The sequence below is a fragment of the Anas platyrhynchos genome, chromosome Z (genome assembly GCF_047663525.1).
Source record: "Anas platyrhynchos isolate ZD024472 breed Pekin duck chromosome Z, IASCAAS_PekinDuck_T2T, whole genome shotgun sequence".
Classification (NCBI taxonomy): Eukaryota; Metazoa; Chordata; class Aves; order Anseriformes; family Anatidae; genus Anas; species Anas platyrhynchos.
In genome coordinates, this window is record NC_092621.1 from 68,919,526 (window position 1) to 68,944,661 (window position 25,136).

Consider the following 25,136-nt stretch of genomic DNA (forward strand, 5'->3'; position numbering starts at 1 on the left):
AATGCCTGCCGGAACCATTCAGAGGAACACTAGATGGCTGAAGGTCAAGTAACGTAATTACTGCCCAACCCTCCATCCACCCAGTTCACAACCCGATACTCCCAAAGCCACTTGATTTGTTCACCTTGCTCATCCTCACTGTCATCTGGCTGAGTATCAACTTGATACTAGTTTCCAATGGATCACATAGTATAAGAGCAATCGTGTGCAACTGTACATTCACTTCTCAGTACTTTGGACTGTTTCTACCACATTTGGTAGAAGAGTAACACCCAAAAACCCAGTTTTAATTTCATAAAAATGTGTATTTCCACTTGTGTTCCAACACAAATGCTTCGTTGTGAAATTACCTGCTACTGAATGACTAACACATAAGAAACTCCACACAGAATACTACAGTCCTTGAAAAAAAAAACTTTTACTTTTCTGCTTCCAGTGAGATGGGTGGTCTGAAGAAGGTCTCTAACCAGCAGCAGATCATCACTAAACTGCCACCATTTGCTTAACAAAGAGAAGCTTAAATATACAGTGGGCTGTATTTCTTACAAGCAGAAGAGAACTGGCATTTTGGGCTTGAGAGAAATCAGCTGGTACTCACATTTTTAAAACCAGACAGGGATAGGAACTGGGGTTATAAATAGTAAGTAGTGAAAAGCTGCATCATGTGCAATTAACACAGGAGCAAAAAGCACACCCATGCTGCGGAATCTCAACATCCCAGCGTGCTTTTGGCATGCAACTGGGAGTTGGCTGTTGTACTGGTGTTACATGGCAAGGTTTTGGTAGCAGGGGGGCTGCAGAGGTGGTCCCTGTGAAGCTGCCCCATGGTAGATAAGGGCCAGTTTCAGCTGGCTCCAAAGGGACCTGCTGCTGACCGGAGCCAAGCCAGTAAGTGATATTTGTGCCTCTTGGAGAAGAGATTTAAGGAAAAGAAAGAACTTTCCTGCAACAGCAGGTGGGAGAGAGGGGTTAGAGCCAGCCCTGCAGCCCCCACGGGCAGTGCAGCAGGAGGGCAGGAGGTGCTGCAGGCAGGCAGGCAGCAGCAGTTCCCCTGCGGGCTGTGCAGGGAGAGGCCCCTGGTGGAGCAGGCTGTCCCCCTGCAGCCCATGGGTCCCACATGGAGCAGATCTCCACGCTGCAGCCCCCCCACGGGTGGAGGAGGTGGATGTGGCCTGGAGGAGGCTGCGGCCCACGGAGAGCCCCCGCAGGAGCAGGCCCCGGGCCGGAGCTGCAGCCCGTGGAGAGGAGCCCACGCAGGAGCAGGGGGTCGGGGGGGAGCTGCCCCCACCAGTGGGGGACCCGTGCTGGAGCAGTTTGCTCCTGGGGGATGGATGGATGGATGGACCCCGTGGGACGGAGCCGTGTCGAAGCAGTGCTTGAGGAGCTGCTGCCTGTGGGCAGCCCGTGTGGGATCAGTTGGGGAAGGACGGCATCCCTGGGAGGGACCCCATGGGGGGCAGGGGCTGCTGACTGCAGCCTCCATTCCCTGTTCGCCAGCACTGGTCGGGGGGAGGTGGATGGTGAGAAGGGAGTGGGTGGTGGGAATGCCTTTGTACTTTACTTTTAGTTTCTCACTGCGCTAGCTTGCTAGGAATAGCTAATAAACTTCATTAATGTCCCCACACTAAGTCTGTTTTGCCCGTGATGACGACTGTCGAGTGATCTCCCGGAACGGCGGCTGCGAGGCGCGGCCGGCGGCCGGCGGGGCTTGGCGGCGGCACCGCGGCGGAGGGGAGCGGGGAGGCGCTTCCGTGCGCAGCCGGAGGGCGGCGGCGGGCGCAGCGTGAGGAGCGGCGGGGCCCGCACCCGTCCCCAGGGCAGCCTCGGGTCCCCTCCCGGCGCCGCAGCCCCCTCGTCCCGCCCCGCCGAGGAGCCTCAGCCGTGCCCGCGGGGGTGTCAGGGCAGCGCCGCCGCCATGGATGAGGAGCCCGAAAGGACCAAGCGCTGGGAAGGAGGCTACGAGAGAACATGGTGGGTGCGGGAGCTGCCTCCCTTCCCCTGCCCTGCCCTGCCCTGCTCAGCCCCGGGGAGCGCGGGGGAGGCCTCCCTGGTGCTGAGGCAGCGGCTGTTTCCGTGCAGGGAGATCCTGAAGGAGGACGAGTCGGGATCGCTGAAAGCGACCATCGAGGACATCCTGTTCAAGGCGAAGAGGAAAAGGTACAGCGCATTTGGCCTTGCACCTTCAGCTGGTGTGACAGTGCCTGGAAAAGGAGAAGAAATAGTTTCGGATGTGTGGTAGCTGGAAGGTCAGGGCTTACTCTGGTGGAACACTGTAAAGCTTGGTGATTGCCCTCCTGTGGAAGAGGGCTGAGAGGGATGGGGACACTCAGCCTGGAGGAGAGAAGGATCCAGGGAGACCCCACTGCAGCCTTTCGGTGCCTAATGCTTGTAAAAATAAAATAAAAAAATAAAAAAGTACCTAATGCTTTCAGTACCTAAGGCTTGTAAAAAAAAGCTGGAGGAGGAATCATTACTGGGGTAGATAATGATAGGATAAGGGGGTATGGTCTTAAACTAAAAGAAGGTAGTTTTAGACTAGACATTAGGAGGAAATGCTTCACGCAGAGGGTGGTGAGGCACTGGCACAGGTTGCCTAGAGAGGCTGCGGGTGTCCCGTCCCTGGAGGTGTTCAAGACCAGGCTGGATGAGTCCCCAGGCAGCCTGAACTAGTGGGTGGCATCCCTGCATATGGCAGGGGAGTTGGAACTGGATGGTCCTAAAGGGCCCTTCCAACCTGGGCGTTCTGTGATTGCAGTAGTTGGACTGATGAGAGAAAATCCTTTTTAATATACAAAACATGTTTCAAGCTGTTTGTTGGTATGATGGCGTCAGATTTTTGCTTAAGCTTCTCAGAAAAGCTGTTAGATAAAGTCTGAGTTTGTTTTGTTCCTGGTTGCGTTAAAATATTCAACGCCAAGTAAAGCATTCAAAATTAAAGCTCATGGTAAGAACTGTATTTTTATTTTTATTTTTTTGAGAGGCATGAAATCCATTTATAATTAACGGTTGACTTTATAATTTCGTCTTTTTTTTTCAATGGAAATAAGTGTCCGTGGTTTATGGTTGCTTTATATTTGCCCAAACTCCAGTATTAGATTTGTTTCAGAGTTTGTTTTAGGCACTGCACTATCCATTCACTTGCAGCTTATGTAACTTTCTGTGTGTTTTAATAGACTCCACGAACACCATGGACAAGTTCGACTGGGAATGGTATGTTAACATCTTACCCTTGACTGTCCTGAGTCCAGAATTGCCTAAGTAGAGGTGGTATGCCTAACCAGAAGTAACTTTTTCTGACTTAATGTGCTTGAGACCAAAGCTTGCATTCTACATCATCCAGTCTTTTCTAAACGCTTTTTGTGTGCTCAGTGGCAGCGGAGGATGTAAAGCATCAGTACTTTTAGTGGTTGAGGTCTGGTGTGTTTGCTGCTGTATCAGGGTGTGAGGGTGTGCTCTGTGGCTGCAGTCAGGTTGCGTATGCTTGCTATATTGAGCTTTCTCCATGTGAAAAACCTGTGTAATTTTAAGGAGTTGTAGATGACATTATTGCATGATGCGTCTGAAGTCTTAGATAAAGAGATTAAATGGGTGCAAACTATGCTTATTTTGTCGCTTATTTTCAGAGATAGAGAGTGGTGGGTGTTTTTCAAGATGGACTTTTGTTTCATTTCAAAGGAGAAATGGAAAAATGCATGAATTTTTTCAGTTGTTGTTTAGGGCATAGTCCTAAAAATAGTGGTTCAGCTCCGTGTTCTAAATTTTCCCTGTTTGAAGAAGGAAGTTGTTGCTTTTCTGAGTAAATAAAATAATGAACAGTACATTTAAATATCTGTTCTGTGAGCAGTAAAACTTGATCCTTCTGTTAAAATGTGAACCTGATGTAGAATTAATGTTTTATGTCAATAATGCAGATGCGTCACCTTTATGTGGTTGTTGATGGATCAAGGACTATGGAGGACCAGGATTTAAAACCGAACAGACTCACCTGCACTTTGAAGGTATTTCCATACAGAAAATTTTTCTCTTTATTAATCTACTGTTTCTATGTAAATCAATTTCATTTTGCGTTTAAAAGGAAGGCAGTCTCTTGCAATTTTTTTTTTTTTTTTTTTTGACATATCCTCATCTCTCCTCTCATCCCTACTGTTTATTTCCCTTGTATCTGTTGCTAACCTATAATTTTCCTTGGGCAGTTTGGCTTTGTTTTTTTTGAATAGTAAAAGCTGTATGGCATTAGTGTGCCTCGCAGGAGTACTTCTGTACAGCAGAAACAGCAAAACGCTTCTGCAGTGTGGAAGCTAAGATAAAATGTTGTGTGTAATAGTGGATGGAAGATCAAACATGCTTTCATTATACAATTAGATTTTTTTTTTCTTACCATAGTGTTTTCATAAATTCTGATTTGGATTGGTAGTTCAGACTGTAGAGGGCTTGAACTGTGTTTGCACAGTGTTATTAGAGAAAGTCGTAATATAAACCACTAAACTCTGAGTTTTGTAGATTTTGTACAGATTTATGCTTTTTAGTATATCTTAAACCTCTGTTTGAGTAAACACTGATCTAGAGCTTCAGCATATAAAGCAAATTTGCTTTACAAAGTAAAGGATAGGAATAAAAAATTATGAAGGAGAAGGATGGAAATGCTTGGGCAAAAGGAGGACAGTGGAAGGGATGGGCTTATTCCTCTTTAAAAAAAATAAGAATACTGAATGTTTTGCAGGTACAATTTACTTAGTATATGTGAAGCAAAACTGTATTAACTGTATAACTTTACTGTATGTAAAGAAAAACAGTCTTGGTTTTTCTTTATAGTTACTGGAATATTTTGTTGAAGAGTACTTTGACCAAAATCCTATTAGTCAGGTGAGTACAACCATGCAAGAAACAGGTAACAGAAATCTGTTTTTAAAAAGTTACTTTTAGTTTTAATATTTTCTAGTAAACTTTTCAGTTGCTAGGTTACTTTCCACTCTTTTATCATCAGTCTAATGAAATTCTTGGTTTTGCAAGAACTAGTGGAAATAAGAATCTATCTATTCTTTCCCTACATTCCTAAACATAAATCTAACACAGAAGTCTCAATTATATTACTTCAGATATTTGGAATTAAAAAAAAAAAGGAAAGAAAATAAAAGAAAAAAAAAGTGCCTTGTTGCAAAAGTAAATTGAAGCTACAGGAAAATGTATTAACTGATCCATAGTGTTGTGGTGTTGCTGTTACATGTTCAGGAAAGCCTGTGTAGTTAAATAATTGTTGATCTATAAAGAAGTACGAAGCAAAATGTAGCAGAGATGTAAATTAATGTATTTTTAAACTCATTAAGAAAAGTTCTGTCTTTTTGTTTCACTCTCCAGATGGGCTTAATTGTAACCAAGAGTAAAAGAGCTGAAAAAATGACAGAACTTTCAGGTAGGGAGGTGGTATCTTTTGTAAAAACTTCAGAGCTGTTGTCAGTTAAGTTAATTTTGCAACCCGTTGATTAATTTTGTATTTGTTGACATCTGTGCATTCCTTGAGATTTGACAGGATGTTATGAAGCAAGGTTTCTTGAGTTCCTGCCTTCTGTCGCTAGCAAGCTATGTGTTTTCAGAAATGTAGTTTTAAATCTTGTCTCTTTATCGACCTGTAAAACTAGAACAACTTTATTGAAGAGTCAGAGAATTCCGTAATGCTTCAAGTTACTTTGAGGTTAACAGAGTAAAATGAGTTCTGCCTCTATTGAAACACTTCGTGAGGCAGTTTTCACTGTGATTCTTTGTTCATGTGAAATGCTTAGCAATAGACAATGATTTTCTTCCTCTTTTGCTTCTTAAAGTTTTTAACAATGGAATATTTCTGGAGTAAATGTCTTTTTGTTGACAGATAGTTTTCCACGTTCTGACCATGAAGTTCAATTCTAAGGATGGACTTAGAAGTCATAGTTTGAAAACTGTTTCTGTACAAGTATATTATAAACTCATAAAATATATTAATTAGTCATAAGATACAAAGTTTAAATACTTAAATTCCTTTAACATATTACTTTGAACTGTTTTATTTACTCACAGGTAACTCAAAAAAGCACATAACTGCTCTGAAGAAAGCAGTGGATATGAACTGCCATGGAGAGCCGTCTCTTTATAATTCCCTAAATTTGGCCATGCAGACTTTAAAGTTAGTTTGTAAACTCTTGTTTTTGTTTTCCATAGTCATTATAATGCTGATTGTGAATTTTTGAGAGGACAATTTTTTGCTGTTGTGTTTTTCAGGTTTGTTCTTGTTTGTTGGTATTTGTTCTTTAGGAGTAGTTTCTTGCATTGGCCTGGTGTGAGTCTTTAAAAGGTAGCTTTACATCCTCTTAGAATACTAACTGTTAACTTGTAGGATGATAGCATATTTAACTTTCTAACATAATTTCTGTTCAGAGATGTGCTTCTTACAGAAAGCAACAATATTTTAGAAATATGTTTTTGATGTTAGGTTGTGTATAAATATAGTGATGATAGACACTGCAGTGAATTTTTACTAGAGAGCTAAGGCATGAGACAGCAGAGTTTGGGATTAATAATGGTAAGAGACCAGTAAAATAAGTAAGTTTGAATCTGATAGAAGTTTTTGACAGACTTCAGAAAGATAGACTTTTAAGTAGGTTAGATTTACAAACTTTATTTGCTGTGTGAGATCACTGAGATCAGAAAACATTTGCAGAACAATGTTTATCAAGTAAGTTATAGCTAGAAACATTACCAGAATAAAACTGGCAGTCAGTGTCACAGAAATGATCTGAAGGACTAGTTGAAAGAGAGTTTTCAATTAAGAAGTAAGAAGAAAGACAGGAGTTAATAGGTTTACATCTATAAACTGATCAGATATTTTTAAGAAGTTAGCAACACTGTAGTAAGTCTTCCAAGTTTGGAGGTTAATTTTACCTGTGAGAGTGTAAGTATAACTTAAACATTAGCACAAACAATTGGGTAACAATTAGACTTAATCAAATCTTGTATCTTAGAGAAAGTTTTGGGTTTTAGAAAGTGAAATTCTGGTTCTCAAAAGGAGCTTACCAAAGTCTTTCTTAGTTTATAGGCAACTTCCTATCATGTCTTCTTCTGACTTTAGTACATTGAACTCCTTGCAAATTTTAGCATATGTATAGCTTGGTGTACAGAAGTCAGTTAACCATATACTTTCTTTAGGCACATGCCAGGACATACAAGCAGAGAGGTTTTGATAGTCTTCAGCAGTCTGACAACATGTGATCCAACCAACATCTATGATCTAATTAAGGTACAGAAGTGAAGTTTGACTACTACTTTGAACCTCCAAGCTGTTAGACTAAAAACAGATGGTTGCAGTGTCATCATCAATAAGTTTTTGTTTAAAACTTCAGATCTTTACCGGTCAGCATACAAATTTGATTATTCTTTCTTTTTTCCACATGAAGTGTTTAAAAGCAGTTAAGATCAGAGTGTCTATCATTGGTCTAAGTGCTGAAGTTCGAGTTTGTACAGTACTTGCCCGGGAAACTGGTGGTATGTATCTGAACTTTTATAGTTATAAAAAAAGTTTAAAATCAAAATTAAGTAATTAGTTGGTAATTTTCTCCAATGCATGTTGGCATTAAAGAATGAGTGTTCTGTCATGCTAGCAGAAAATACAAAAGCTTCTCAAATCTGTGAAGTACAGTATTCAGTGAAATAATACAAGCTGCTAGACGTGTCTGTAGAGAGAAGAAATGTGTCTTAAAGCAGGCTTCTACCTATAAAACTGTATGATGTGGAACTTAGTGCAGCATGTTAATACCAGTTACTAAAAAAGTAACTCTTACAATATAATTACCACAGCGTAATGTTGGAGAAAATAATAAGGGCCCTGTAAGTAAACATTCTGGTGTATTAGTTTTAAAGCTATTCAGAAGGATTTCCAAGATTATATTTCATATTTTTTTAAGAAAAAAATTTTTTTTGAGTTGTCTTTTTACATAAGTTGTTGTTTTCTGCTATTTGTGGAATATGTTTGCATTACTTACCTGGTCATAATATGAGAGTAACGCATTTCTTTCCTCATGACAGGAACATACCATGTTATTTTAGATGAATGTCATTATAAGGAACTGCTAATGCATCATGTTAGTCCTCCACCTGCCAGTTCAAGTTCTGAGTGCTCCCTTATTCGAATGGGTAGGATATGGTTTTGTTGCAGTCCTGATGCAAGATCTGTAAATCTGTCTTTTTCTGCCTTTCTGTCTTCTGTTTTAAAGCAAAACAAATGATTTTGCTCAATTTTTTGCACTTTTTTCAATTTAATTTTTACTTTACTAAGTAGATTTCTATTTATTTAATATTGTTCCTACAAAGTAATAAGCATTTAAACAAATTAGAACAAATAAGACAAATTACACAACTGCAGTTGGAAGCAGTAAGATGAAATAACACTGCCTGTATAGTAACTGGTGTGAATGTAAAGTTTTTGTTTTAAAAAAAATGATAAACTGTATTTTGTTCTCTCTCTGTATTTACCCCTGCACAAGGCAGCCATTACAGAAGGTTAATGGTTGCACAAGGCAACCTTTAATTGTCTACAAGACCCTTCTATTTGGACCCATAGTATATAGTTTGTTAGGACCGCTGTTGTAGTGGTCTTTCATTCATTTCATTCAACAAATGGATTAGGTACCTTTTCTTCTCCTGATGTATTTCCCAATAAAATTAAGCCTGGAGTTAAACTAGAATAGCAACACTAGTACCACTGGTTAGAGCATTAATTTCTCATCCATGCACTTTCATAGATAAGAATATATTTATACATAGATTTAAATACTGAAGCAATTTACTCATTGGAGATAAAACATAAACAGAAGTAGTGAAAATGATCTGGCTATTTGAGATGATCTGTAAAAAAAAAATAATAATAATAATAATTGGCATAGAAAGACCGGTGTCTTCTACAGCCTCCATGAAGTGCTATAGTCTCGTCTGTCATCATAACTACACGTGGAAGAAGAGTATGTTCTTGGCGTATGCTTATTATTTTTGCCTTAATAAGAAATCACTGTTCAAGCAAGCATTCTTGTAGTGCCCTTTCTGCTTTCCTACTGTTGCACATCATCATCTTTTATAATTGGTACTCAGAAACTGGCTCCAGTGGGTTTCAGTTAATATAAAGTTAATGAAAAGCTGTTTTGTTTTTTACAGCTGGGGAAAATGAAGGATTTGTTTGTGAATGTATGTATAAACTGTTAGGAAAATTTGCCCCCTGTTAAGAGTGCCTTGCTTCCTGTAACAATGAACAAAAAAAATAGATTCACTAAGTGTTTAGGATAATCTTTGAAAGTCTGCATTACCATAAGAAAATGAAATATTATTATTATGTTTAAAATCAGACTTTTTTCTTCAGGTTTTCCTCAGCACACTATTGCTTCCCTGTCTGATCAAGATGCAAAGCCATCCTTTAGCATGGCGTAAGTAGACTTGATTATAATTCAATGAACTGATTAGAATTCTAAGTTAGAATTCGTCATACTTGAATATACTTAGCCATATTTAGCAAATCTGATTTTCAGTGAAAATACTGCAAAATAACATGAAAAAGGACTAGGAAGTAATGTGTTGTGACTTTTCAGTAGAAATCTTGCTTTTATTTGCAATCCACTATGTGGTCATAGTTATCTCTTTAAAATATGCTTTATAAAATTTGTATTTAGAATTTTTTAAGATACTAAATAGGGGTTTTTTTGGTACATTTATGCATACTACCAATTTTAAATGCATTTCTTAATTCAAATATTTATATCCTTGTAAAGATACAATGATGATAAATAAGAGTATTATCTGTAATAAAGTTTTTTTATTTATTTACCAAGGTGACATAAAAGGAAAATTTAAAACAGAGGCCTTGTTTGCTTGGTGTGCCAGTGCTCTTAATGAAAGGAATCATAGTCTTCAAGGATAATATAAGAGTCTGAATTTTCAGAAGGAAACAGTCTGCTCTTTGAAAGAATAGGTAGTAATGTACATCTTACAGTCAGTACAGGATGTTGGGAGGCGAGTAGGAATATTGATACGGATGTCTTGAGTACCTTTTTTCTAAAGTTTTATTGACTTTTACATGGGAAAATTTTGGTCTTTGTTCTGTTTCCTTAAGAAAATGTGATTACTGATATTTTACCCATATTAGTAGTTTTCTGATGCTTCCATATGCTTGGAAGTGTTGTATAGAAGCTACTGTAACTGCTAAAACTTTGTTTTGAGAACTGTACATTTTCTTACATTTTTGATTGTCTTTCTTTGCTCCAGGCAATTGGAAAACAACAGTGAGCCAGGTCTGACGCTGGGTGGCTACTTCTGTCCCCAGTGCAGAGCAAAATACTCTGAACTTCCTGTGGAATGCAAAATCTGTGGTGAGTAACAAGAGAAGGTGAGCAAATGCGTTATGTGTTAGTGATTAAGAGTTACGGGGTGGAGAAATGAAACTACACTTAGCAATTAAAGGACAGTTCTACCTTAAGAAGCCTTCATTCGTGTCCTGGAATTTCAGCTTCATACAAGGGTCTTTCCTGTACATACAAGGGACTACACCTGTAATAACAAAACTTTATCCTACAAGTAACAGTAAATAATCTCCTGTTGTTCATGTGCCTGTTTCTGAATTCCAGAGTGTGTGCAAAAATGTTACTGACAAGAGCCTAGATGGAGCATAAATGTATCTTGTTATGTTAAATTGCATAGAATATATGTTTACAATGGTTATATCAATTGTTGCTGTTGTCGCTTTCTGGGATCAAGGTGAGGATAGAAGAGAAAGGCAAGAACACCAGAAACACTTGCTAATGAGCATACGTTGTAGTAATACAGCAAAACATAGTAAGTTGTAGGTGTTTTACTACCCTTACGTCAGTGACTAATAAATGTTTTGTTACTTGCCTGGATTGACCAAGTAACTGACAAGCTGTCATTCACATTTGTGGAAGAGATTGTTGTATGAAGGATGTTGAAAGAGGTTTATACACACCAAGATTTACTTGCAAGGTCTGTAACTGATGGCTTGCAGTCACCTTAATAGTAGGAGTTGTTTTCAGGGAAAATAAACATAAAGGAGTTGGCAGATGGAGGGAGTGACTGCATTGTTTAATCAGGATCAAAGAAAGCTCTTCAGCCTTCCAAAGTTTCACAGATTGCAAACAGTGGTGTTTGTCCCTGCTCAGTGAGGGCGGGAGGATGGATTAACATCTTTTGTAGTATTGTGTGAGCAACAGCGATCCACCTGTTAACTTCCACAGGCATATGACTGAAACGTGGTAAGTCTTATCAAGATACTGTATTTGGCAACAGGATGAAATAGTTTGGAATCATCTTGTTCTAGTTTGATTTCCAAATGTTGTTATCAACATTAGTTTCATTTCAGCAAGGTAATAGTGTAACTCAGAAATTCTTTATATCAGGAAGATATTCTCCACAACTGCAACAGACAGCAAGAAAACAGAACAAGAGTCTGAAAGATTATTTCAAGTGTGAGTGGGTGACAAAGAATTTTGGGCTAGCTGATGCTCCGGCATAAACCTGTGTTAGCTTAAATATGCCTACGGCATGCTTTGCCAGTGTTTTAGCAGGCTGCAGTATTACCTTGTAGTGTGGCACCATATTGACTGGTGATTTAACACAGCAGTATCATCACTACCAATGATGAATGCTGCAACTAGATTTAATTGGAAGACCCTTCTATGATTGTGTTCTGTTTTTAAGATGAAGATGAGAAACTTGTTAAGTTTTCGACTTTGTGTTGTAAACATACTTCTGAAGATTGACTTAAACCTTCTAGTCAGAAATCTCAACAAAACAGAATCATTACTTGTAAGATTTCTCATATAATAATAACAATGTCTTTTTATTTGCAGGTCTTACATTAGTGTCTGCACCTCATCTGGCTCGATCTTACCATCACTTGTTCCCTTTGGATGCCTTTCAGGAAATGCCATTGGAAGAGTATCAGGGAGAAAGGTATGCAAGTAATATTTGTGATAGTGATAATATAAACTATAATAGTGATAGTGATAATATAAGAATATCTAACAGTAGCTTTCATACTGTGGGAGACACTTTTGAATGTTTTGTGATTTTTGGTCACCTCTGGCAAAAAGTGCTTCTAGTTACCATTAGTAGTTATCCTGTGTATCCAGTTGAATGGCTGAAATAGTTCCTATTAATGGTTATTGTGTATGATTAAGATGTTTTTTAACACCACTATATATAATCTTGTTACTTTTTTCAGTTAAAAAACACGATTTTTCTTCTAGGTATTGTCAAGGCTGCCATGGAGAAATCAAAGATCAAAATGTAAGTATGTTGAACTGCATTGCAACTTGCATTGAGATATAGAAGACAAGTAGAGATAATCCTATTGACTATTTTTCTGAAGGCCAGAAAAATACTTGGGGAAGTTTTTCTTAAATCATAGTTCTCTGTTATAGTCAGACAATTGTTGCTGTCCTGTAGTGCTGTAATTTTCTTCTAATTTAACTTGTTTCTCTATCTTTTCCACACAGGTTTATATATGTAAAGTATGCCAGAATGCATTTTGTGTGGAGTGTGATGTGTTTGTTCACGATTCTCTGCACTGCTGTCCTGGCTGTATTCATGAGCACCCTGCTCCCATATCTGTATGATGTGATCTCTTTTTTAGAGATTGTCATGTCAGTTTCATTCTTGTATAAACCCATTTTGTTTATTCAGCCTTGGATTTCAGTGAGGTGCCTCAGAACAAGAAGGCCCTGGATGATTTCAGAAGGTTGGATACTGGGTTGGGAGCAAATTTTAATTTTTACTTACTGTATTAATGATTTTATAACTGTTAATATATTCCTGAATTATCTGTAACTGATTTATTTTTCAAGTTTTGAGTTTTTTTTAGTGTTACTGTTGATAACATGTACATTTGTAAATGTGAAAGTAGTAAAACTGGTTTTAACCTATTAACATGATGATTTGTGTTTGATTTGTTCAAAAAAAAGCTCTGAAAATATATTTTATCTATTGTTTTCAATGGGTGGTGAATTATTCTGTTACATTATATGGGGCAAAATATTTTTGTAAAAAAGTAACAAAGATAATCTTTTTTGCAATTAGTTGGAGGGCAATTCAAAGAGAATTAATTTCAACAATGGTGACGGTTCACCTCAGCCTGCAGTAATGTTACTCAATTTCAGCTGTTACTCAATTTCAGCTACTACAAATGTGTTGAAAGTGCATGTTAGATTATAATGGTAAGGTCAAAAGTAATTGAATTCTGTTACTGCTGTGTATGTAGTTGTATGTTATAAGTTCCACTTGCTTGTAGGTGTGCAAGCTTATTGAAAGGCCATTGCAGAGCTGTAGGAGCTGAATTCAAGCAAACTGTGCTTAGGTAGTCAAAGAACTGAATGTAGTGATCTATTTTGATTCTGAGTCTAGAATGAAGTAGCAGAACTGTAAGTCAACTGCTCCCCAGAGCAACAAAGAATGGAAACTGAGAGGAATGTAAGATCACAGAATCACAGAATTGAAGGGGTTGGAAGGGACCTCGAAAGATCATCAGGTCCAACTCCCTTGCCAAAGCAGGTTCCTTAGAGCAGGCTGCCCAGGTAGGCGTCCAGACAGGCCTTAAATATCTCCAGATTAGGAGACTCCACAACTTCCCTGGGCAGCCTGTTCCAATGCTCTGTCACCCTCACCTTGAAGAAGTTCTTTCACATGTTGGTGCAGGATTTCCTGTGCTCTACCTTGTGACCATTACTCCTTGTCCTGTACTTGTCCTTGTCCTGTTAGGATTTATTAAGAGAATAGAGGTAAGCAAACAGCGCTGGGTGCACCGGGAGTCTCCGCTCCACCAGGACGCACACCAGTTACATCAAGTAGCTGATTTTTATGCTCCTAGACTAATACATATTCATTACTACTGTCGTGGTTTAACCCGGCCGGCAGCTAAACACCACGCAGCCGTTCGCTCACCCTCCCCCCTCCCTCTCTGGGATGGGGGAGAGAAATGGAAAGTGAAGCCCGTGAGTTGAGATAAAGACAGGTTAATAAGACAGGAAAATAATAATAACAAAAAAAAAATAATAACAATAATAATAATAATAATACAATGGTGATAATAGGAAAGTAATAATAATATGTACAAACAAGTGATGCACAATGCAATTGCTCACCACACGCTGACCGATGCCCAGCCTAACCCCGAGCAGTCCGGCCCCCTCCCCCCGGCTAGCCACCCCTATATATTGTTTAGCATGACGTCAGATGGTATGGAATACCCATTTGGCTAGTTTGGGTCACCTGTCCTGGGTCTGTCCCCTCCCAGCTCTTGCTGCACCCCCAGCCTGCCTGTTGGCAGGACAGAGCAAAAGGCTGAGATGTCCTTGGCTTAGTATAAGCACTGCTCTGCAACAATTAAAGCATCGGGGTGTTATCAGCAGTCTTCTCATCCTAAGCCAAAACACAGCATTCCACCAGCTACTAGGAAGAAAATTAATTCTGATCTAACTGAAACCAGGACATCTATCCACCCCTTATTCCATACCATTTATGTCATGCTCAGGTTACACTCTTTTCCATACATTCTAATTAGTCACCTATAGTAATCATGGTAGTGATAACATACAGTATAATATATTAATTAACATGGTACAATTCAGTTTATGGGCTATTCTCACCCAGTATTAAATCTCCTTGAGGTACACACCGGACCTCTCCGTTCTTTTGCATCACCCACCAAGTGTATCCAGGTCCCTGAGTGAAAACAATTCCACGAATAGGTTTGCCTTTTCCTGAGGCAGGAGTAGCCCAGACTGTTTTACCCAGCATATTTTTTACATGCACTACAGGAACTTTATCCCCATCTACAGTACGTAACAGGTTTGATTGGGCAGGTCCAGCTCGGTTGGTAGATCCCCTGGTATTGACTAACCAGGTGGCCTTTGCCAAATGCGTATCCCAGTTTTTGAACGTCCCAGCGCCCATTGCTTTCAAGGTAGTCTTTAACAGGCCATTGTATCGTTCAACTTTCCCAGAGGCTGGTGCATGATAGGGGATGTGATACACCCATTCAATACCATGTTCTTTGGCCCAAGTGTCTATAAGGTTGTTTCGGAAGTGAGTCCCATTGTCTGACTCTATTCTTTCTGGGGTGCCATGTCGCCATAGGACTTGCTTTTCAAGGCCCAGGATGGTGTTCCGGGCGGTAGCAGGGGGCACAGGAGATGTTTCCAGCCATCCGGTGGTTGCTTCCACCGTTGTAAGTACGTGGCGCTTGCCATTGCGAGTTTGAGGGAGTGTGATGTAATCAATCTGCCAGGCCTCTCCATATTTATATTTCAGCCATCGTCCTCCATACCAAAGAGGCTTTGACCGTTTGGCTTGCTTGATTGCAGCACATGTTTCACAGTCATGAATAACCTGTGCTATAGCGTCCATGGTCAGGTCCACCCCTCGATCACAAGCCCATCTGTATGTTGCATCTCTACCTTAATGGCCTGAGGTGTCATGGGCCCATCGGGCTATAAATAATTCACCTTTATGCTGCCAATCCAGGTCCACCTGAGCTACTTCAATCTTAGCAGCCTGATCCACCTGCTGGTTGTTTTGATGTTCTTCAGTAGCCCGATTCTTGGGCACATGAACATCTACGTGGTGTACTTTCACAGCCAGGTTCTCTACCCGAGCAGCAATATCTTGCCACAATGCAGCAGCCCAGATGGGTTTGCCCCTACGCTGCCAGTTGTTTTGCTTCCATTGCTGTAACCATCCCCACAGGGCATTTGGTACCATCCATGAATCGGTGTAGAGATAGAGAACTGGCCATTTTTCTCGTTCAGCAATGTCTAAAGCCAGCTGAATGGCTTTCACTTCTGCAAACTGACTCGATTCACCTTCTCCCTCAGCAGCTTCTGCAACTCGTTGCGTAGGACTCCATACAGCAGCCTTCCATCTCCGATGCTTCCCCACAATACGACAGGACCCATCAGTGAACAGGGCATATTTCTTTTCATTCTCCGGTAACTGGTTGTACAGCGGGGCTTCTTCAGCACGACCCACCTCCTCCTCTGATGATATCCCAAAGTATTTGCCTTCTGGCCAGTCCATGATCACTTCCAATATTCCTGGGCGACTGGGGTTTCCTATTCGAGCCCGCTGAGTAATCAGTGCAACCCACTTGCTCCATGTAGCATCAGTTGCATGATGCGTAGAGGGGACCCTTCCCTTGAACATCCAGCCTAGTACTGGCAATCAGGGTGCTAGGAGGAGCTGCGCTTCAGTACCGACCACCTCCGAAGCAGATCGAACTCCTTCATATGCTGCCAATATCTCCTTTTCAGTTGGAGTATAGCGGGCCTCAGATCCTCTGTATCCCCGACTCCAAAACCCCAGGGGCCGACCTCGAGTTTCCCCAGGTTCTTTCTGCCAGAGGCTCCAGGTGGGGCCATTCTCCCCGGCTGCAGTGTAGAGCACATTCTTTACATCTGGTCCTGTTCGAACTGGCCCAAGGGCTACTGCATGGACTATTTCCTGCTTGATTTGTTCAAAGGCTTGTCGTTGTTCAGGGCCCCATTCAAACTCATTCTTCTTACGGGTTACTTGGTAGAGCGGGTTTACAATCAGACTGTAATTTGGGATGTGCGTTCTCCAAAACCCCACAACACCTAGGAAAGTTTGTGTTTCTTTTTTGTTAGTTGGTGGAGACATAGCTGTTATTTTGTTGATCACATCCATTGGGATTTGATGACGTCCATCTTGCCATTTTATTCCTAAAAACTGGGAATAAAAAAAAAACTGAAACCAGGACAACTACTTCTAAAAAAAACTGGGACGTGGAATTTTCTTCATTTCCTTTACAAGTTCATTTACAGCTTTTCTTTCTGTTGTGGTTTAACCCAGCGGGCAGCTAAACAACACACAGCCACTCACTCACCTCCCCCCCTCCTTCTCTGGAATGGTAGAGAAAAATGGGAAAGAGAGGCCTGTGAGTTGAGATAAAAACAAGAAAATAATAATAATAATAACAATAATGATGATAATAGTACTACTAGTAATAATGTGTATGAAACAAGTGATGCACAATGCAATTGCTCACCACCTGCTGTCCGATGCCCAGCCTAACCCTGAGCAGTCCGGCCCTCCTCCCAGCTCTTGCACCCCCAGCCTGCTCGCTGGCAGGACAGAGTGAGAAGCAGAAACATCCTTGGCTTGGTGTAAGCACTGCTCTGTAACGATTAAAACATCAGCATATTATTAGCATTCTTCTCATCCTAAACCAGAACATAACATTCTACCAGCTACTAGGAAAAAACACCCTTATCATCAATCTTTAAACAGCAATTACTAAAGTTAAATTTTCCACAGACTTCTCCTTCTTGTGCTAGTAAATAATTCAAAGCTAGGTGATTTTGATACAAACCAGTTCTCATCTTGGTATCTTGCTTTGCAATTAATCCAAGTGCATCTCCGGTTTTATTTATAACAATCTGTTGCCTTCATTTAAATCAGCATGGAGGAAAAGCTTCCTTCATCTATGCTCCTTACTAGGATTCACTAGACCTCAGCAGTCTTTGTTCATATCCAGTCAGTTCTTGTTCTTGTTTGTTTTCTTGTTTATTGGATCTGCCACAATGTTAGCTGACCAATGAGATCATTATCAGGAGGATCAGAAATTATTGTGCCTTTTGAGGTTGTTACGTATTACTCACATAAAAAATGCTGAGGGAAGAGTCACAAACGTATACTGTGGCAGGGTTGGGGAAGCCATTGTGTTGGGAAGTTCGAGGCTGAAAGGCACTCTCAGCCAGACAGAGCACTGCTGTGTGGAGTGAAGTGGGTATCTCAAAGGTAAGTGCCCATGTTTTATCATGCACTTCATACTTGCAGAAAGTAAATTCACCATTTGCAGTAACAGTCATAATTAATTTCCAAGACTGGAAGTGCTGAAAATAAATAAAATACAAATAAAAGAAATGTGGTTATTTTTAATAACCACAACTTGTGAAGAACTTGCATCCTGTTCTATGAATGTCTAACTTGGGCAATATAAGGAAGAGTTTTAATTCTATATTTTGATATAATTTGTGGATGGAAAAAATGTCAGAACAAACTCATCACTGGTTTGTGCAGACTCCTCACTGAAGGAGTGACAGTCTGTGCATTTTAATTTCAAAATTCATAAAATTTGAACTAGAATCACTTTTTCATATTTAGTTTTGCAGCATTTCTTTGCTGTGGGATTTGAAAGCATTGTTTAGCACACATTTTCCTAAGGGAGTACATGTACTGGTAAAGGTGTGGAATTATTATGGATTTGTACAGTGGCAATCTTGCCTTTGCTACTTCAGTTTTATATCAACAGCAAATGTAGTCAACTCCTTTGCTTGCCCTTGTCTGAATCATTCATGCTGCAATCCGCAGTGCAGATCACATTGCTGGGCCCTGTAGTCCCACCATTGACCTTCCTCTTTTGCCAGAACTGACCATTTGTTTCCCATATTTGCTACCTGTTTTTAGCCAGTTACTTTTTCTCCATTGTTATGGCTCAGTTCCCTTAAAAAACTGGAAATCCAGGCGGATGTTATCAATCTGATTGTAATGTACTTGTTGATCCCTTCAAAGAACTAAGGATTTGCTTTTTACGAGCCATGTTGACTCTTCCGAGTAGTGCGTATTTATCCAGGCAGTCATTCTAGCATTTTTGTTGCTTCTGCTGATCTGCCTGTAGCAGATATTAGGCTTAAGGACTTGATGTCTTTTTCCCTCTCCCTGAAAGATGTGAACTGTTTTCTAAAGATTGTCATAATATTTTCCCTAGGAATCTCTCTGAATTCCTCTGCAGTGAACATTAATGCAAATACTGCAAAAGATGGCACTTCAAGGTCTCTGCTATTGCATGGTCTCTTTGAACAGTTCTTTAATATCTTTTATAGTGGATTCTACCACCTCTCTTCACTGGCTTTTTTTTTCCTGCTATCTGGAAGAAGGCTTAGATTCCTTTATCTTCTTACTATTAACCGTTTCTTTATTATTGTTATTGTGCCTGATTTTAATTTTTTTTCATATTTCATCTGCTACACCCTTTGAGCCTTCTGTCTTATTTGCTCAAAAACTACAGTTTTTTGAATGATATTTTCTGATAATCTGATTTATTTTCCTGTCAGTCATACTGATTTCCTGTGACTTTTCACAAATCTTTTCTAATAAATATCAGATTTGTGTTGCAATTCCATTATAATATCTTACAGGAAACTCTCAAATGACTGTAAGATATTTTTTTATTATTTGGTTGCCAGTTTAGTTGTATGGTGTCATTTTTTTTAAGTGATCATTTTCAATTTTCTTATCTTTACATAGGTCTTGTTTTTGAAGTCTAACACAGCCTTATCAGATTCCTTGTTCCTGTGGGGATGTTGCATAGAAATAAATCACAATCATTCCTACAGTAATATTTCGTAAGGAGACTTTTTGCTCCTCCCAGCACAATTCTCAATACCAATTCAACTTCCTCTAGTAAACTTGCTAGCCACCGTCTAAAGAAAGTCACCTGTGCTTTGCATCTCAATGTGGTGGCATCAGTGCAGTACACTTTGTGGATAACTGGAGTCACTGGATACAATTCTATTTTTTGACCATGTTGCTTCTTTCATTTCTTTGTGCCTTAAGACAAATTCCTGCTGTGAAATGAAAGTTGACATAAACTTTTGCTTTTGTTTTTTAAATACTACTGTGATGTTTAAACATATAATCAGCTACATGTTTTTGGTTGTATCAGACACTGTGCCTCTGCAAAAAGACTTTTTTTTTTTTTTAATTAAAATTTAATGTTCAAAAGTTGAAATGAGGTAAAAGTTTCCAAATAAAATAAATGGGTGTCAAATAGCAACATTTTTCTTCCAAATGGAAACAAATGGAGAAATGTATTATGCTAACTACTGTGTCTTTTGAAAACACTGCTTGGAATCTAATCAACATAACAGCCTACACAGTTTTGTGCTAATTGTGAGAAACATCTCAAGTAATTTTCTTCAGACAGGCTCTTCTGTGAAGCTATTTTATTCGCGATTGCAATGGCAGGCATCCTGTCAATCAGGAGTGCATCCCAGCAAACAAGTCATAACCTTTTATTCCCTATTACCTGATGCCTGATCACCTTCCCTGTTTCCTCATTGGCTGAGTACTACAGGTTCACAAGCTACTCAGTGCTCCTCTATACCATATATGTACAATTTTTCTTTTTTTTTTTTCAACCCTTTAATTTCTCCTTTCTTATGTTTTGAGAACTTCTGATCTTTTTTTTTTACTGTTCTCACACTGCACGTCCTGTTTTTTTCAAGCTTCTACCTTATTTGGGAACAGTGAGGCCTTCTATTGTCCACTTACCTACTTAGCATTTCTCCTTATTATGACTACACAGCTACCTTGGAATACAGAAAAACAATTCTCTACTGCAAAAACACAACTTTTTCTCAAAATTCCCCCTTCTTCTTTTCTTACTCCTATTGTTGTTTTTGCACCTCTTCACACACCGCTCTCTTGAGTTTTTCCAACATTAAGGTGCAATATTCTTCTTCAGATGTCACGGGATGATAGATATACAATGCCATTATTATTACAATACCAACAAATAGTTATTTGAGCCAATTCTATTCAGGTAATCACAAAATTAGTTTCTCCCAAATGTTTCTAGATCCCCAGGAAGTATCATTGTGAGCTACTCTATGTAGGATCTTGTTTGTTTGTTTTTTTTTCCCAAAATATTTTTGAGATCAGTCAAATTCATCCCATTTGATCTACATATATACAGCAACCAGTATTAATTACAGTGCATGCTCCTCCTTATGAGGTTATTAATAAATCTAATACTATTTGATTCTAGAGTACTATTTTTGCAAACTTAGCAAACTTATTTTCTAGTTCTTCAATATATGTACAATTGCTTTTTCTAATTCACTCACCCTTAACCAAAGTAAAAAACACCGTGCAAAATTGTAAAATGCTAGAGAATTTTACTAAAGGTTTATCTGGAGTCCACTTAATTCTGCGTGTGGTCTCAAGGGGTCTTTGGCTTTGTGGGTCTTCAATAATAGTTACATCTGGAATTATTGCCTCCAGGGCGCAAGCTCCCTTCCATCCTACGGGCAACACCTTCCTGGCTTTATTGCCACATAGCCAGTATCACTCCTTGCAATTCAGGACAGGCCATCCGGTTACAGGATTCTCGTGTTGTATCTGATGTGCAGTATGTATATTAGCATTCCCATGGCTACCATATTCAGTACAGTATGGATTATTCCCTACTTCATGGATATTTCCACACCCAGGGTCAGTACTATTGCCCCCTGAGTTTCTATCATTGTTTAAAAGGCACTTTTGATAACACAGTATTGTAGCCAGGATTATGTGTAGGGAACTCAACTTCAAAATATATTCCTTCCTGGGACTATGTTTGATCTGTCATTTTTAGAAATCTAGAGAATCCAGACACAGTTGCTGCTGGAAATAGCAATCAGGGACAAGGCCTCTTCAGTCTTTCTAGGGTGCAAATCCAACAATTATTTCGAGATAGAACTCTGCATTCATTAGAAATGCTGATTCTTCCCTCCATTGTATTACTAATCCATTGAGAATAGGTATTACTAAAATAAACTTAAAATACATAATTTCTTTCTATATATACACCCCTATAATAATTAAGAAAAACAATAAAAATCACAAACTAATGAGGATTCTTCTGGTGGGATTAAATAGACCCCTTTCTCCCACTTCCAGAGAGTGTTTCCTGCAAACACTCCAACCCCTTTTACTTATTAATTCATTAAGAATTCTTCTAAGGAGAAGTTAAAGGTTTACAACAGATAGCTTTAACAGTTTTAACCTTAAAAGTCTTTGTTAATGCAGTCTCTCTGGTATCAGGGTTAACTGATGCTTTTACCCAGGTACGAATCCATCATTTCTCAGCCTTTCTTACTGTCGTCTTGGTAGTCAGGAGCACTTGGAACAGTCCGTCCCACTCAGGTTGCAGTTTCAGTTCTCTCCATGTTTGCATCATATCCCAATCTCCTTCTTGGAATGGATGGATCAGGGCTTCCAAGAGTGAGGTTTGAGCTAACAGTCCACGGGTCCTGAGAGATGATAAAGAGGACAACAGCCCAAGTATAAAGTTCTTAAAAAAAAAGTATCTTTTGCCTCAAACTGAGGTAATTCATTCCCTTTGTCCATGTACAGCAATCCAAATAATATTTCATACGGTAAAACTCCCATTTCTTTTCTTGGTGCAGTTTGAATTTGGAGAAGTGCCAAAGGTAAGTACTTCTATGTACTGTAATTTATTTTCCAATACTTTCAAGCCCTGTTTTGCCAGAAAGTCAAATAGCCTGTTAGTGGCTTCCTTCTCAACTGTTTTCTCCTGTCCTGACAATAAAAGATCATCCACATATTGTAACAGTAACACCTCTTTTGGAGGTTGGAATTACTCCAAAAATTTGTTCTAGAACTTGCCCAAATAAATTGATGGCCCAGTAAACCCCTGAGGTAAAACTGTCCATCTGTATTGCTGCTTCCACCCCATTTCAGGGTCTTTCTAATCAAAAGCAAATATATCTTTGCTCTCAGGGTCTGAGAGCATCCCATTAATAATACCGTTATTCCAGCCTAACAATTTATTATTTGAATGCCCAATTTCATTATCAAATCCTTTCCCAACAAGTTAGTCCCTGCCTCAGGTGCATGCAATAATTGCCCAGTGATCACTCTATCCCTAGTCTCAGCTTGGTGTCCCCAAAAAGTGGCACTGTTATCCCAGTCCCTTCTACCCCCATCACGTTTAGGGTTTTATTAGTTAATTTGAGCCTTGATACTTTACAGGCCAGTAATGACCTAGCCATCTCAATGTATCGGGTTCACCTGGCAAGGTTCTGGGAGCAGGGGGGGCTGCAGGGGTAGCCCCTGTGAGAAGAATCCAGCAGCTGCCTTGCCTTAGATAAGGGACAGTTTCAGCCAGCTCCAAAGGGGCCCACTGCTGCTCAGAGCCAACCCATGAGCAATGCAGTTTAAATCTCTGAGAGCACACCCAAGAAAAGGAAAACAAAACAAAACAAAACAAAAACTGCTGCACAACAGCAGCTGGGAGAGTGAGGAGTGAGAAACCTCCCTGCAGACACCAAAGTCAGTGCAGAGGAGGGGGAGTGCAGTGCAGAGATGCTCCAGGTGCCGGAGCCAAAGCACCCCCCGCGGCCCACAGAGAGGCCCCTGGTGGGAAAGGCAGACCCCCACAGCTCACGGTGTAGCGCAGCAGAGCAGATTTCCACACTGCAGCCCATTTAGGAACAGCCCAGGAATGTCCCCGTGACAGAGCAGGGGGGAGAGTGACTGTGAAGGGGCAGTGGAAATGAAGCACCACGGACTGAGTGCAGCCCCCACGGACTGACTGCAGCTGCCGCTGCCTCCGGTGCAATGTTAGGATTATAAGGAGCATAACTTGTTTCCTCCTCCAAAAAAAGGAACTTTATTGTTTACATATAAATTTCAAGCCCGAATTTACATCAGACCCATATTTTGGCCAAAATACTGAACTTCCTTTTATTAGCTTTTTAGGCCGGACAGTTACACAATATCAAATCACTTTTAATTATATATGTATTTAAAACCATTTTCCCTATTTTTTATCTTGTTTTTCCAAATCCTTATCATTCTCTCCAAAGGGCTATCTTTAGGTACAATCCCGGGGTCTCCAACACCACTCTGCTGACTCTTGGAACCCTTAATCCCCATCTCTTCCTGATGTGCTGCTGTGGACTTTACCACCCACAGGGTACCACACACCTTCACCTAGGATTAGGACAGAGGTGGGGTGTACTGCCAAGCACCTCACTTCTCCGTGCTCGTTGTACCGTACACCTAAGGGCCCACCCCCCCCCCCCAAAACTCTCTTTCACTCCTCTCCTCTCTCTTTTGCTTCATCCCTCTTCAGCCAAGGGGACTTTGTTCATCCCCTCACAGGACCACTGAGCTTCGCAGATCAGGACTTCACATTTGCTTTGCACTAAAAGTGCGCCTCGTTCACACTCACATTCATTCACACCAGTCTCCCTGAACCCAACCCAAAGCAAGATGCGGTAGTTTCCCTTACCTCGGTCCATGCGTGGCTTCCCAGTCCAGGTTATCAGCAGTAATCCCAGTGCCTGTTCCTAATCTGGGCTGGACTATATGTGGGCTGTGTCTGTGTTTTGTTTTGTTTTGTTTTTTAGCATGCTTTGGAAAATTGCAAATACATGCCAGTTGCATACAAAATATTATCTATATGCTTTCAGATACAAAACAAATTAAGTTGTAATAACTTTCTGTTATGTTTTGCTTCTGATTTTTTTTTTTTTTTTTTCCAAATACTATGTCTGTTTCAAGGCCACATAGTTTTGTTGATATGCATGTGAATTCCTGGGGGAAGATTTCTTACACAATGAGTTGCACAACAGTACTGATAAACAACCACACAGCTGACATCTCAGAAGTAAATTTGCTATTTGTAGTACTAGTCTTTGACAGCCTTCTGCTAATCCAAAAATGGCTAATATTGCCTCTCAAAAATGTCCAAATGATTTGGTATATATGTTTCAGATGGAAGTGCTCTATTAATTTTGAAGGCAATAAAGACATATTTTAGATCTCTGAAAGCATAATAGTTTAAAACATTATGGTATTGAGATGGTGGAGGAAACATTAAAAGCTATAGTTACCAGGTTATAAATGAAAGTATTTATTCATTCTTTGCATTCACCAGCAAGTAAATCTTCATTTTACTGAAAGTGACTGTGGCTGTTTCTGTTGGGAAGCAGTAGACCCTCAGGCATTGGAAAAAGTACTCCCTATCTTGTCTGAAATTCTTCCAAAAAGGAGCTCTCTGGTGTCACCTCCTGGTGAACGGCTGGAGGAGCCAGTGAGCATCTCTGGGTTTCACTGTCCTTTTGTTGAATGTGCAAAGAATAAAATGGTACTGCTTCATTTGAGATAACAGATTACCATGATGTTTATTTTATTTAAAAAGAAGGTGTGGGGAGCTGGGGTCAGTCTCTTCTCACAGGTAACTAGTGATGGGACTAGAGGGAGTGGCATCAAGTTGTGCCAGGGCAGGTTCAGGTTGGAAATTAGGAGAA

The 25,136-nt window shown here is 40.0% G+C and overlaps 1 protein-coding gene and 1 long non-coding RNA gene across 3 annotated transcripts; one reads left to right on the top strand and one right to left on the bottom strand.

Moving 5' to 3' along the window:
• The first annotated feature begins 1,656 nt into the window (after positions 1-1,656).
• On the top strand, positions 1,657-12,953 carry GTF2H2 (general transcription factor IIH subunit 2). 2 transcript variants are annotated; one of them, XM_027446321.3, is made up of 15 exons: positions 1,709-1,971; positions 2,080-2,157; positions 3,174-3,210; positions 3,912-3,998; positions 4,813-4,863; positions 5,356-5,410; positions 6,049-6,154; positions 7,174-7,264; positions 7,422-7,509; positions 8,050-8,157; positions 9,374-9,437; positions 10,273-10,376; positions 11,871-11,973; positions 12,270-12,309; positions 12,519-12,659. In XM_027446321.3, the coding sequence occupies exons 1-15, from the start codon at positions 1,916-1,918 to the stop codon at positions 12,636-12,638; spliced, it is 1,188 nt and encodes a 395-aa protein (XP_027302122.1). In that variant the 5' UTR covers positions 1,709-1,915; the 3' UTR covers positions 12,639-12,659. The 2 variants fall into 2 exon arrangements, with proteins under 2 accessions (XP_071887141.1, XP_027302122.1); XM_072031040.1 differs by lacking the exon at positions 12,270-12,309 and having other exon boundaries at positions 1,657-1,971; positions 12,519-12,953.
• On the bottom strand, positions 12,935-24,750 carry LOC119714535 (uncharacterized). Its single transcript, XR_005261819.2, has 3 exons — positions 24,116-24,750; positions 17,081-22,109; positions 12,935-16,761 (listed from the first exon to the last, which is right to left on the bottom strand). It is a non-coding gene; the product is annotated as an uncharacterized lncRNA (long non-coding RNA).
• Positions 24,751-25,136: the final 386 nt, after the last annotated feature.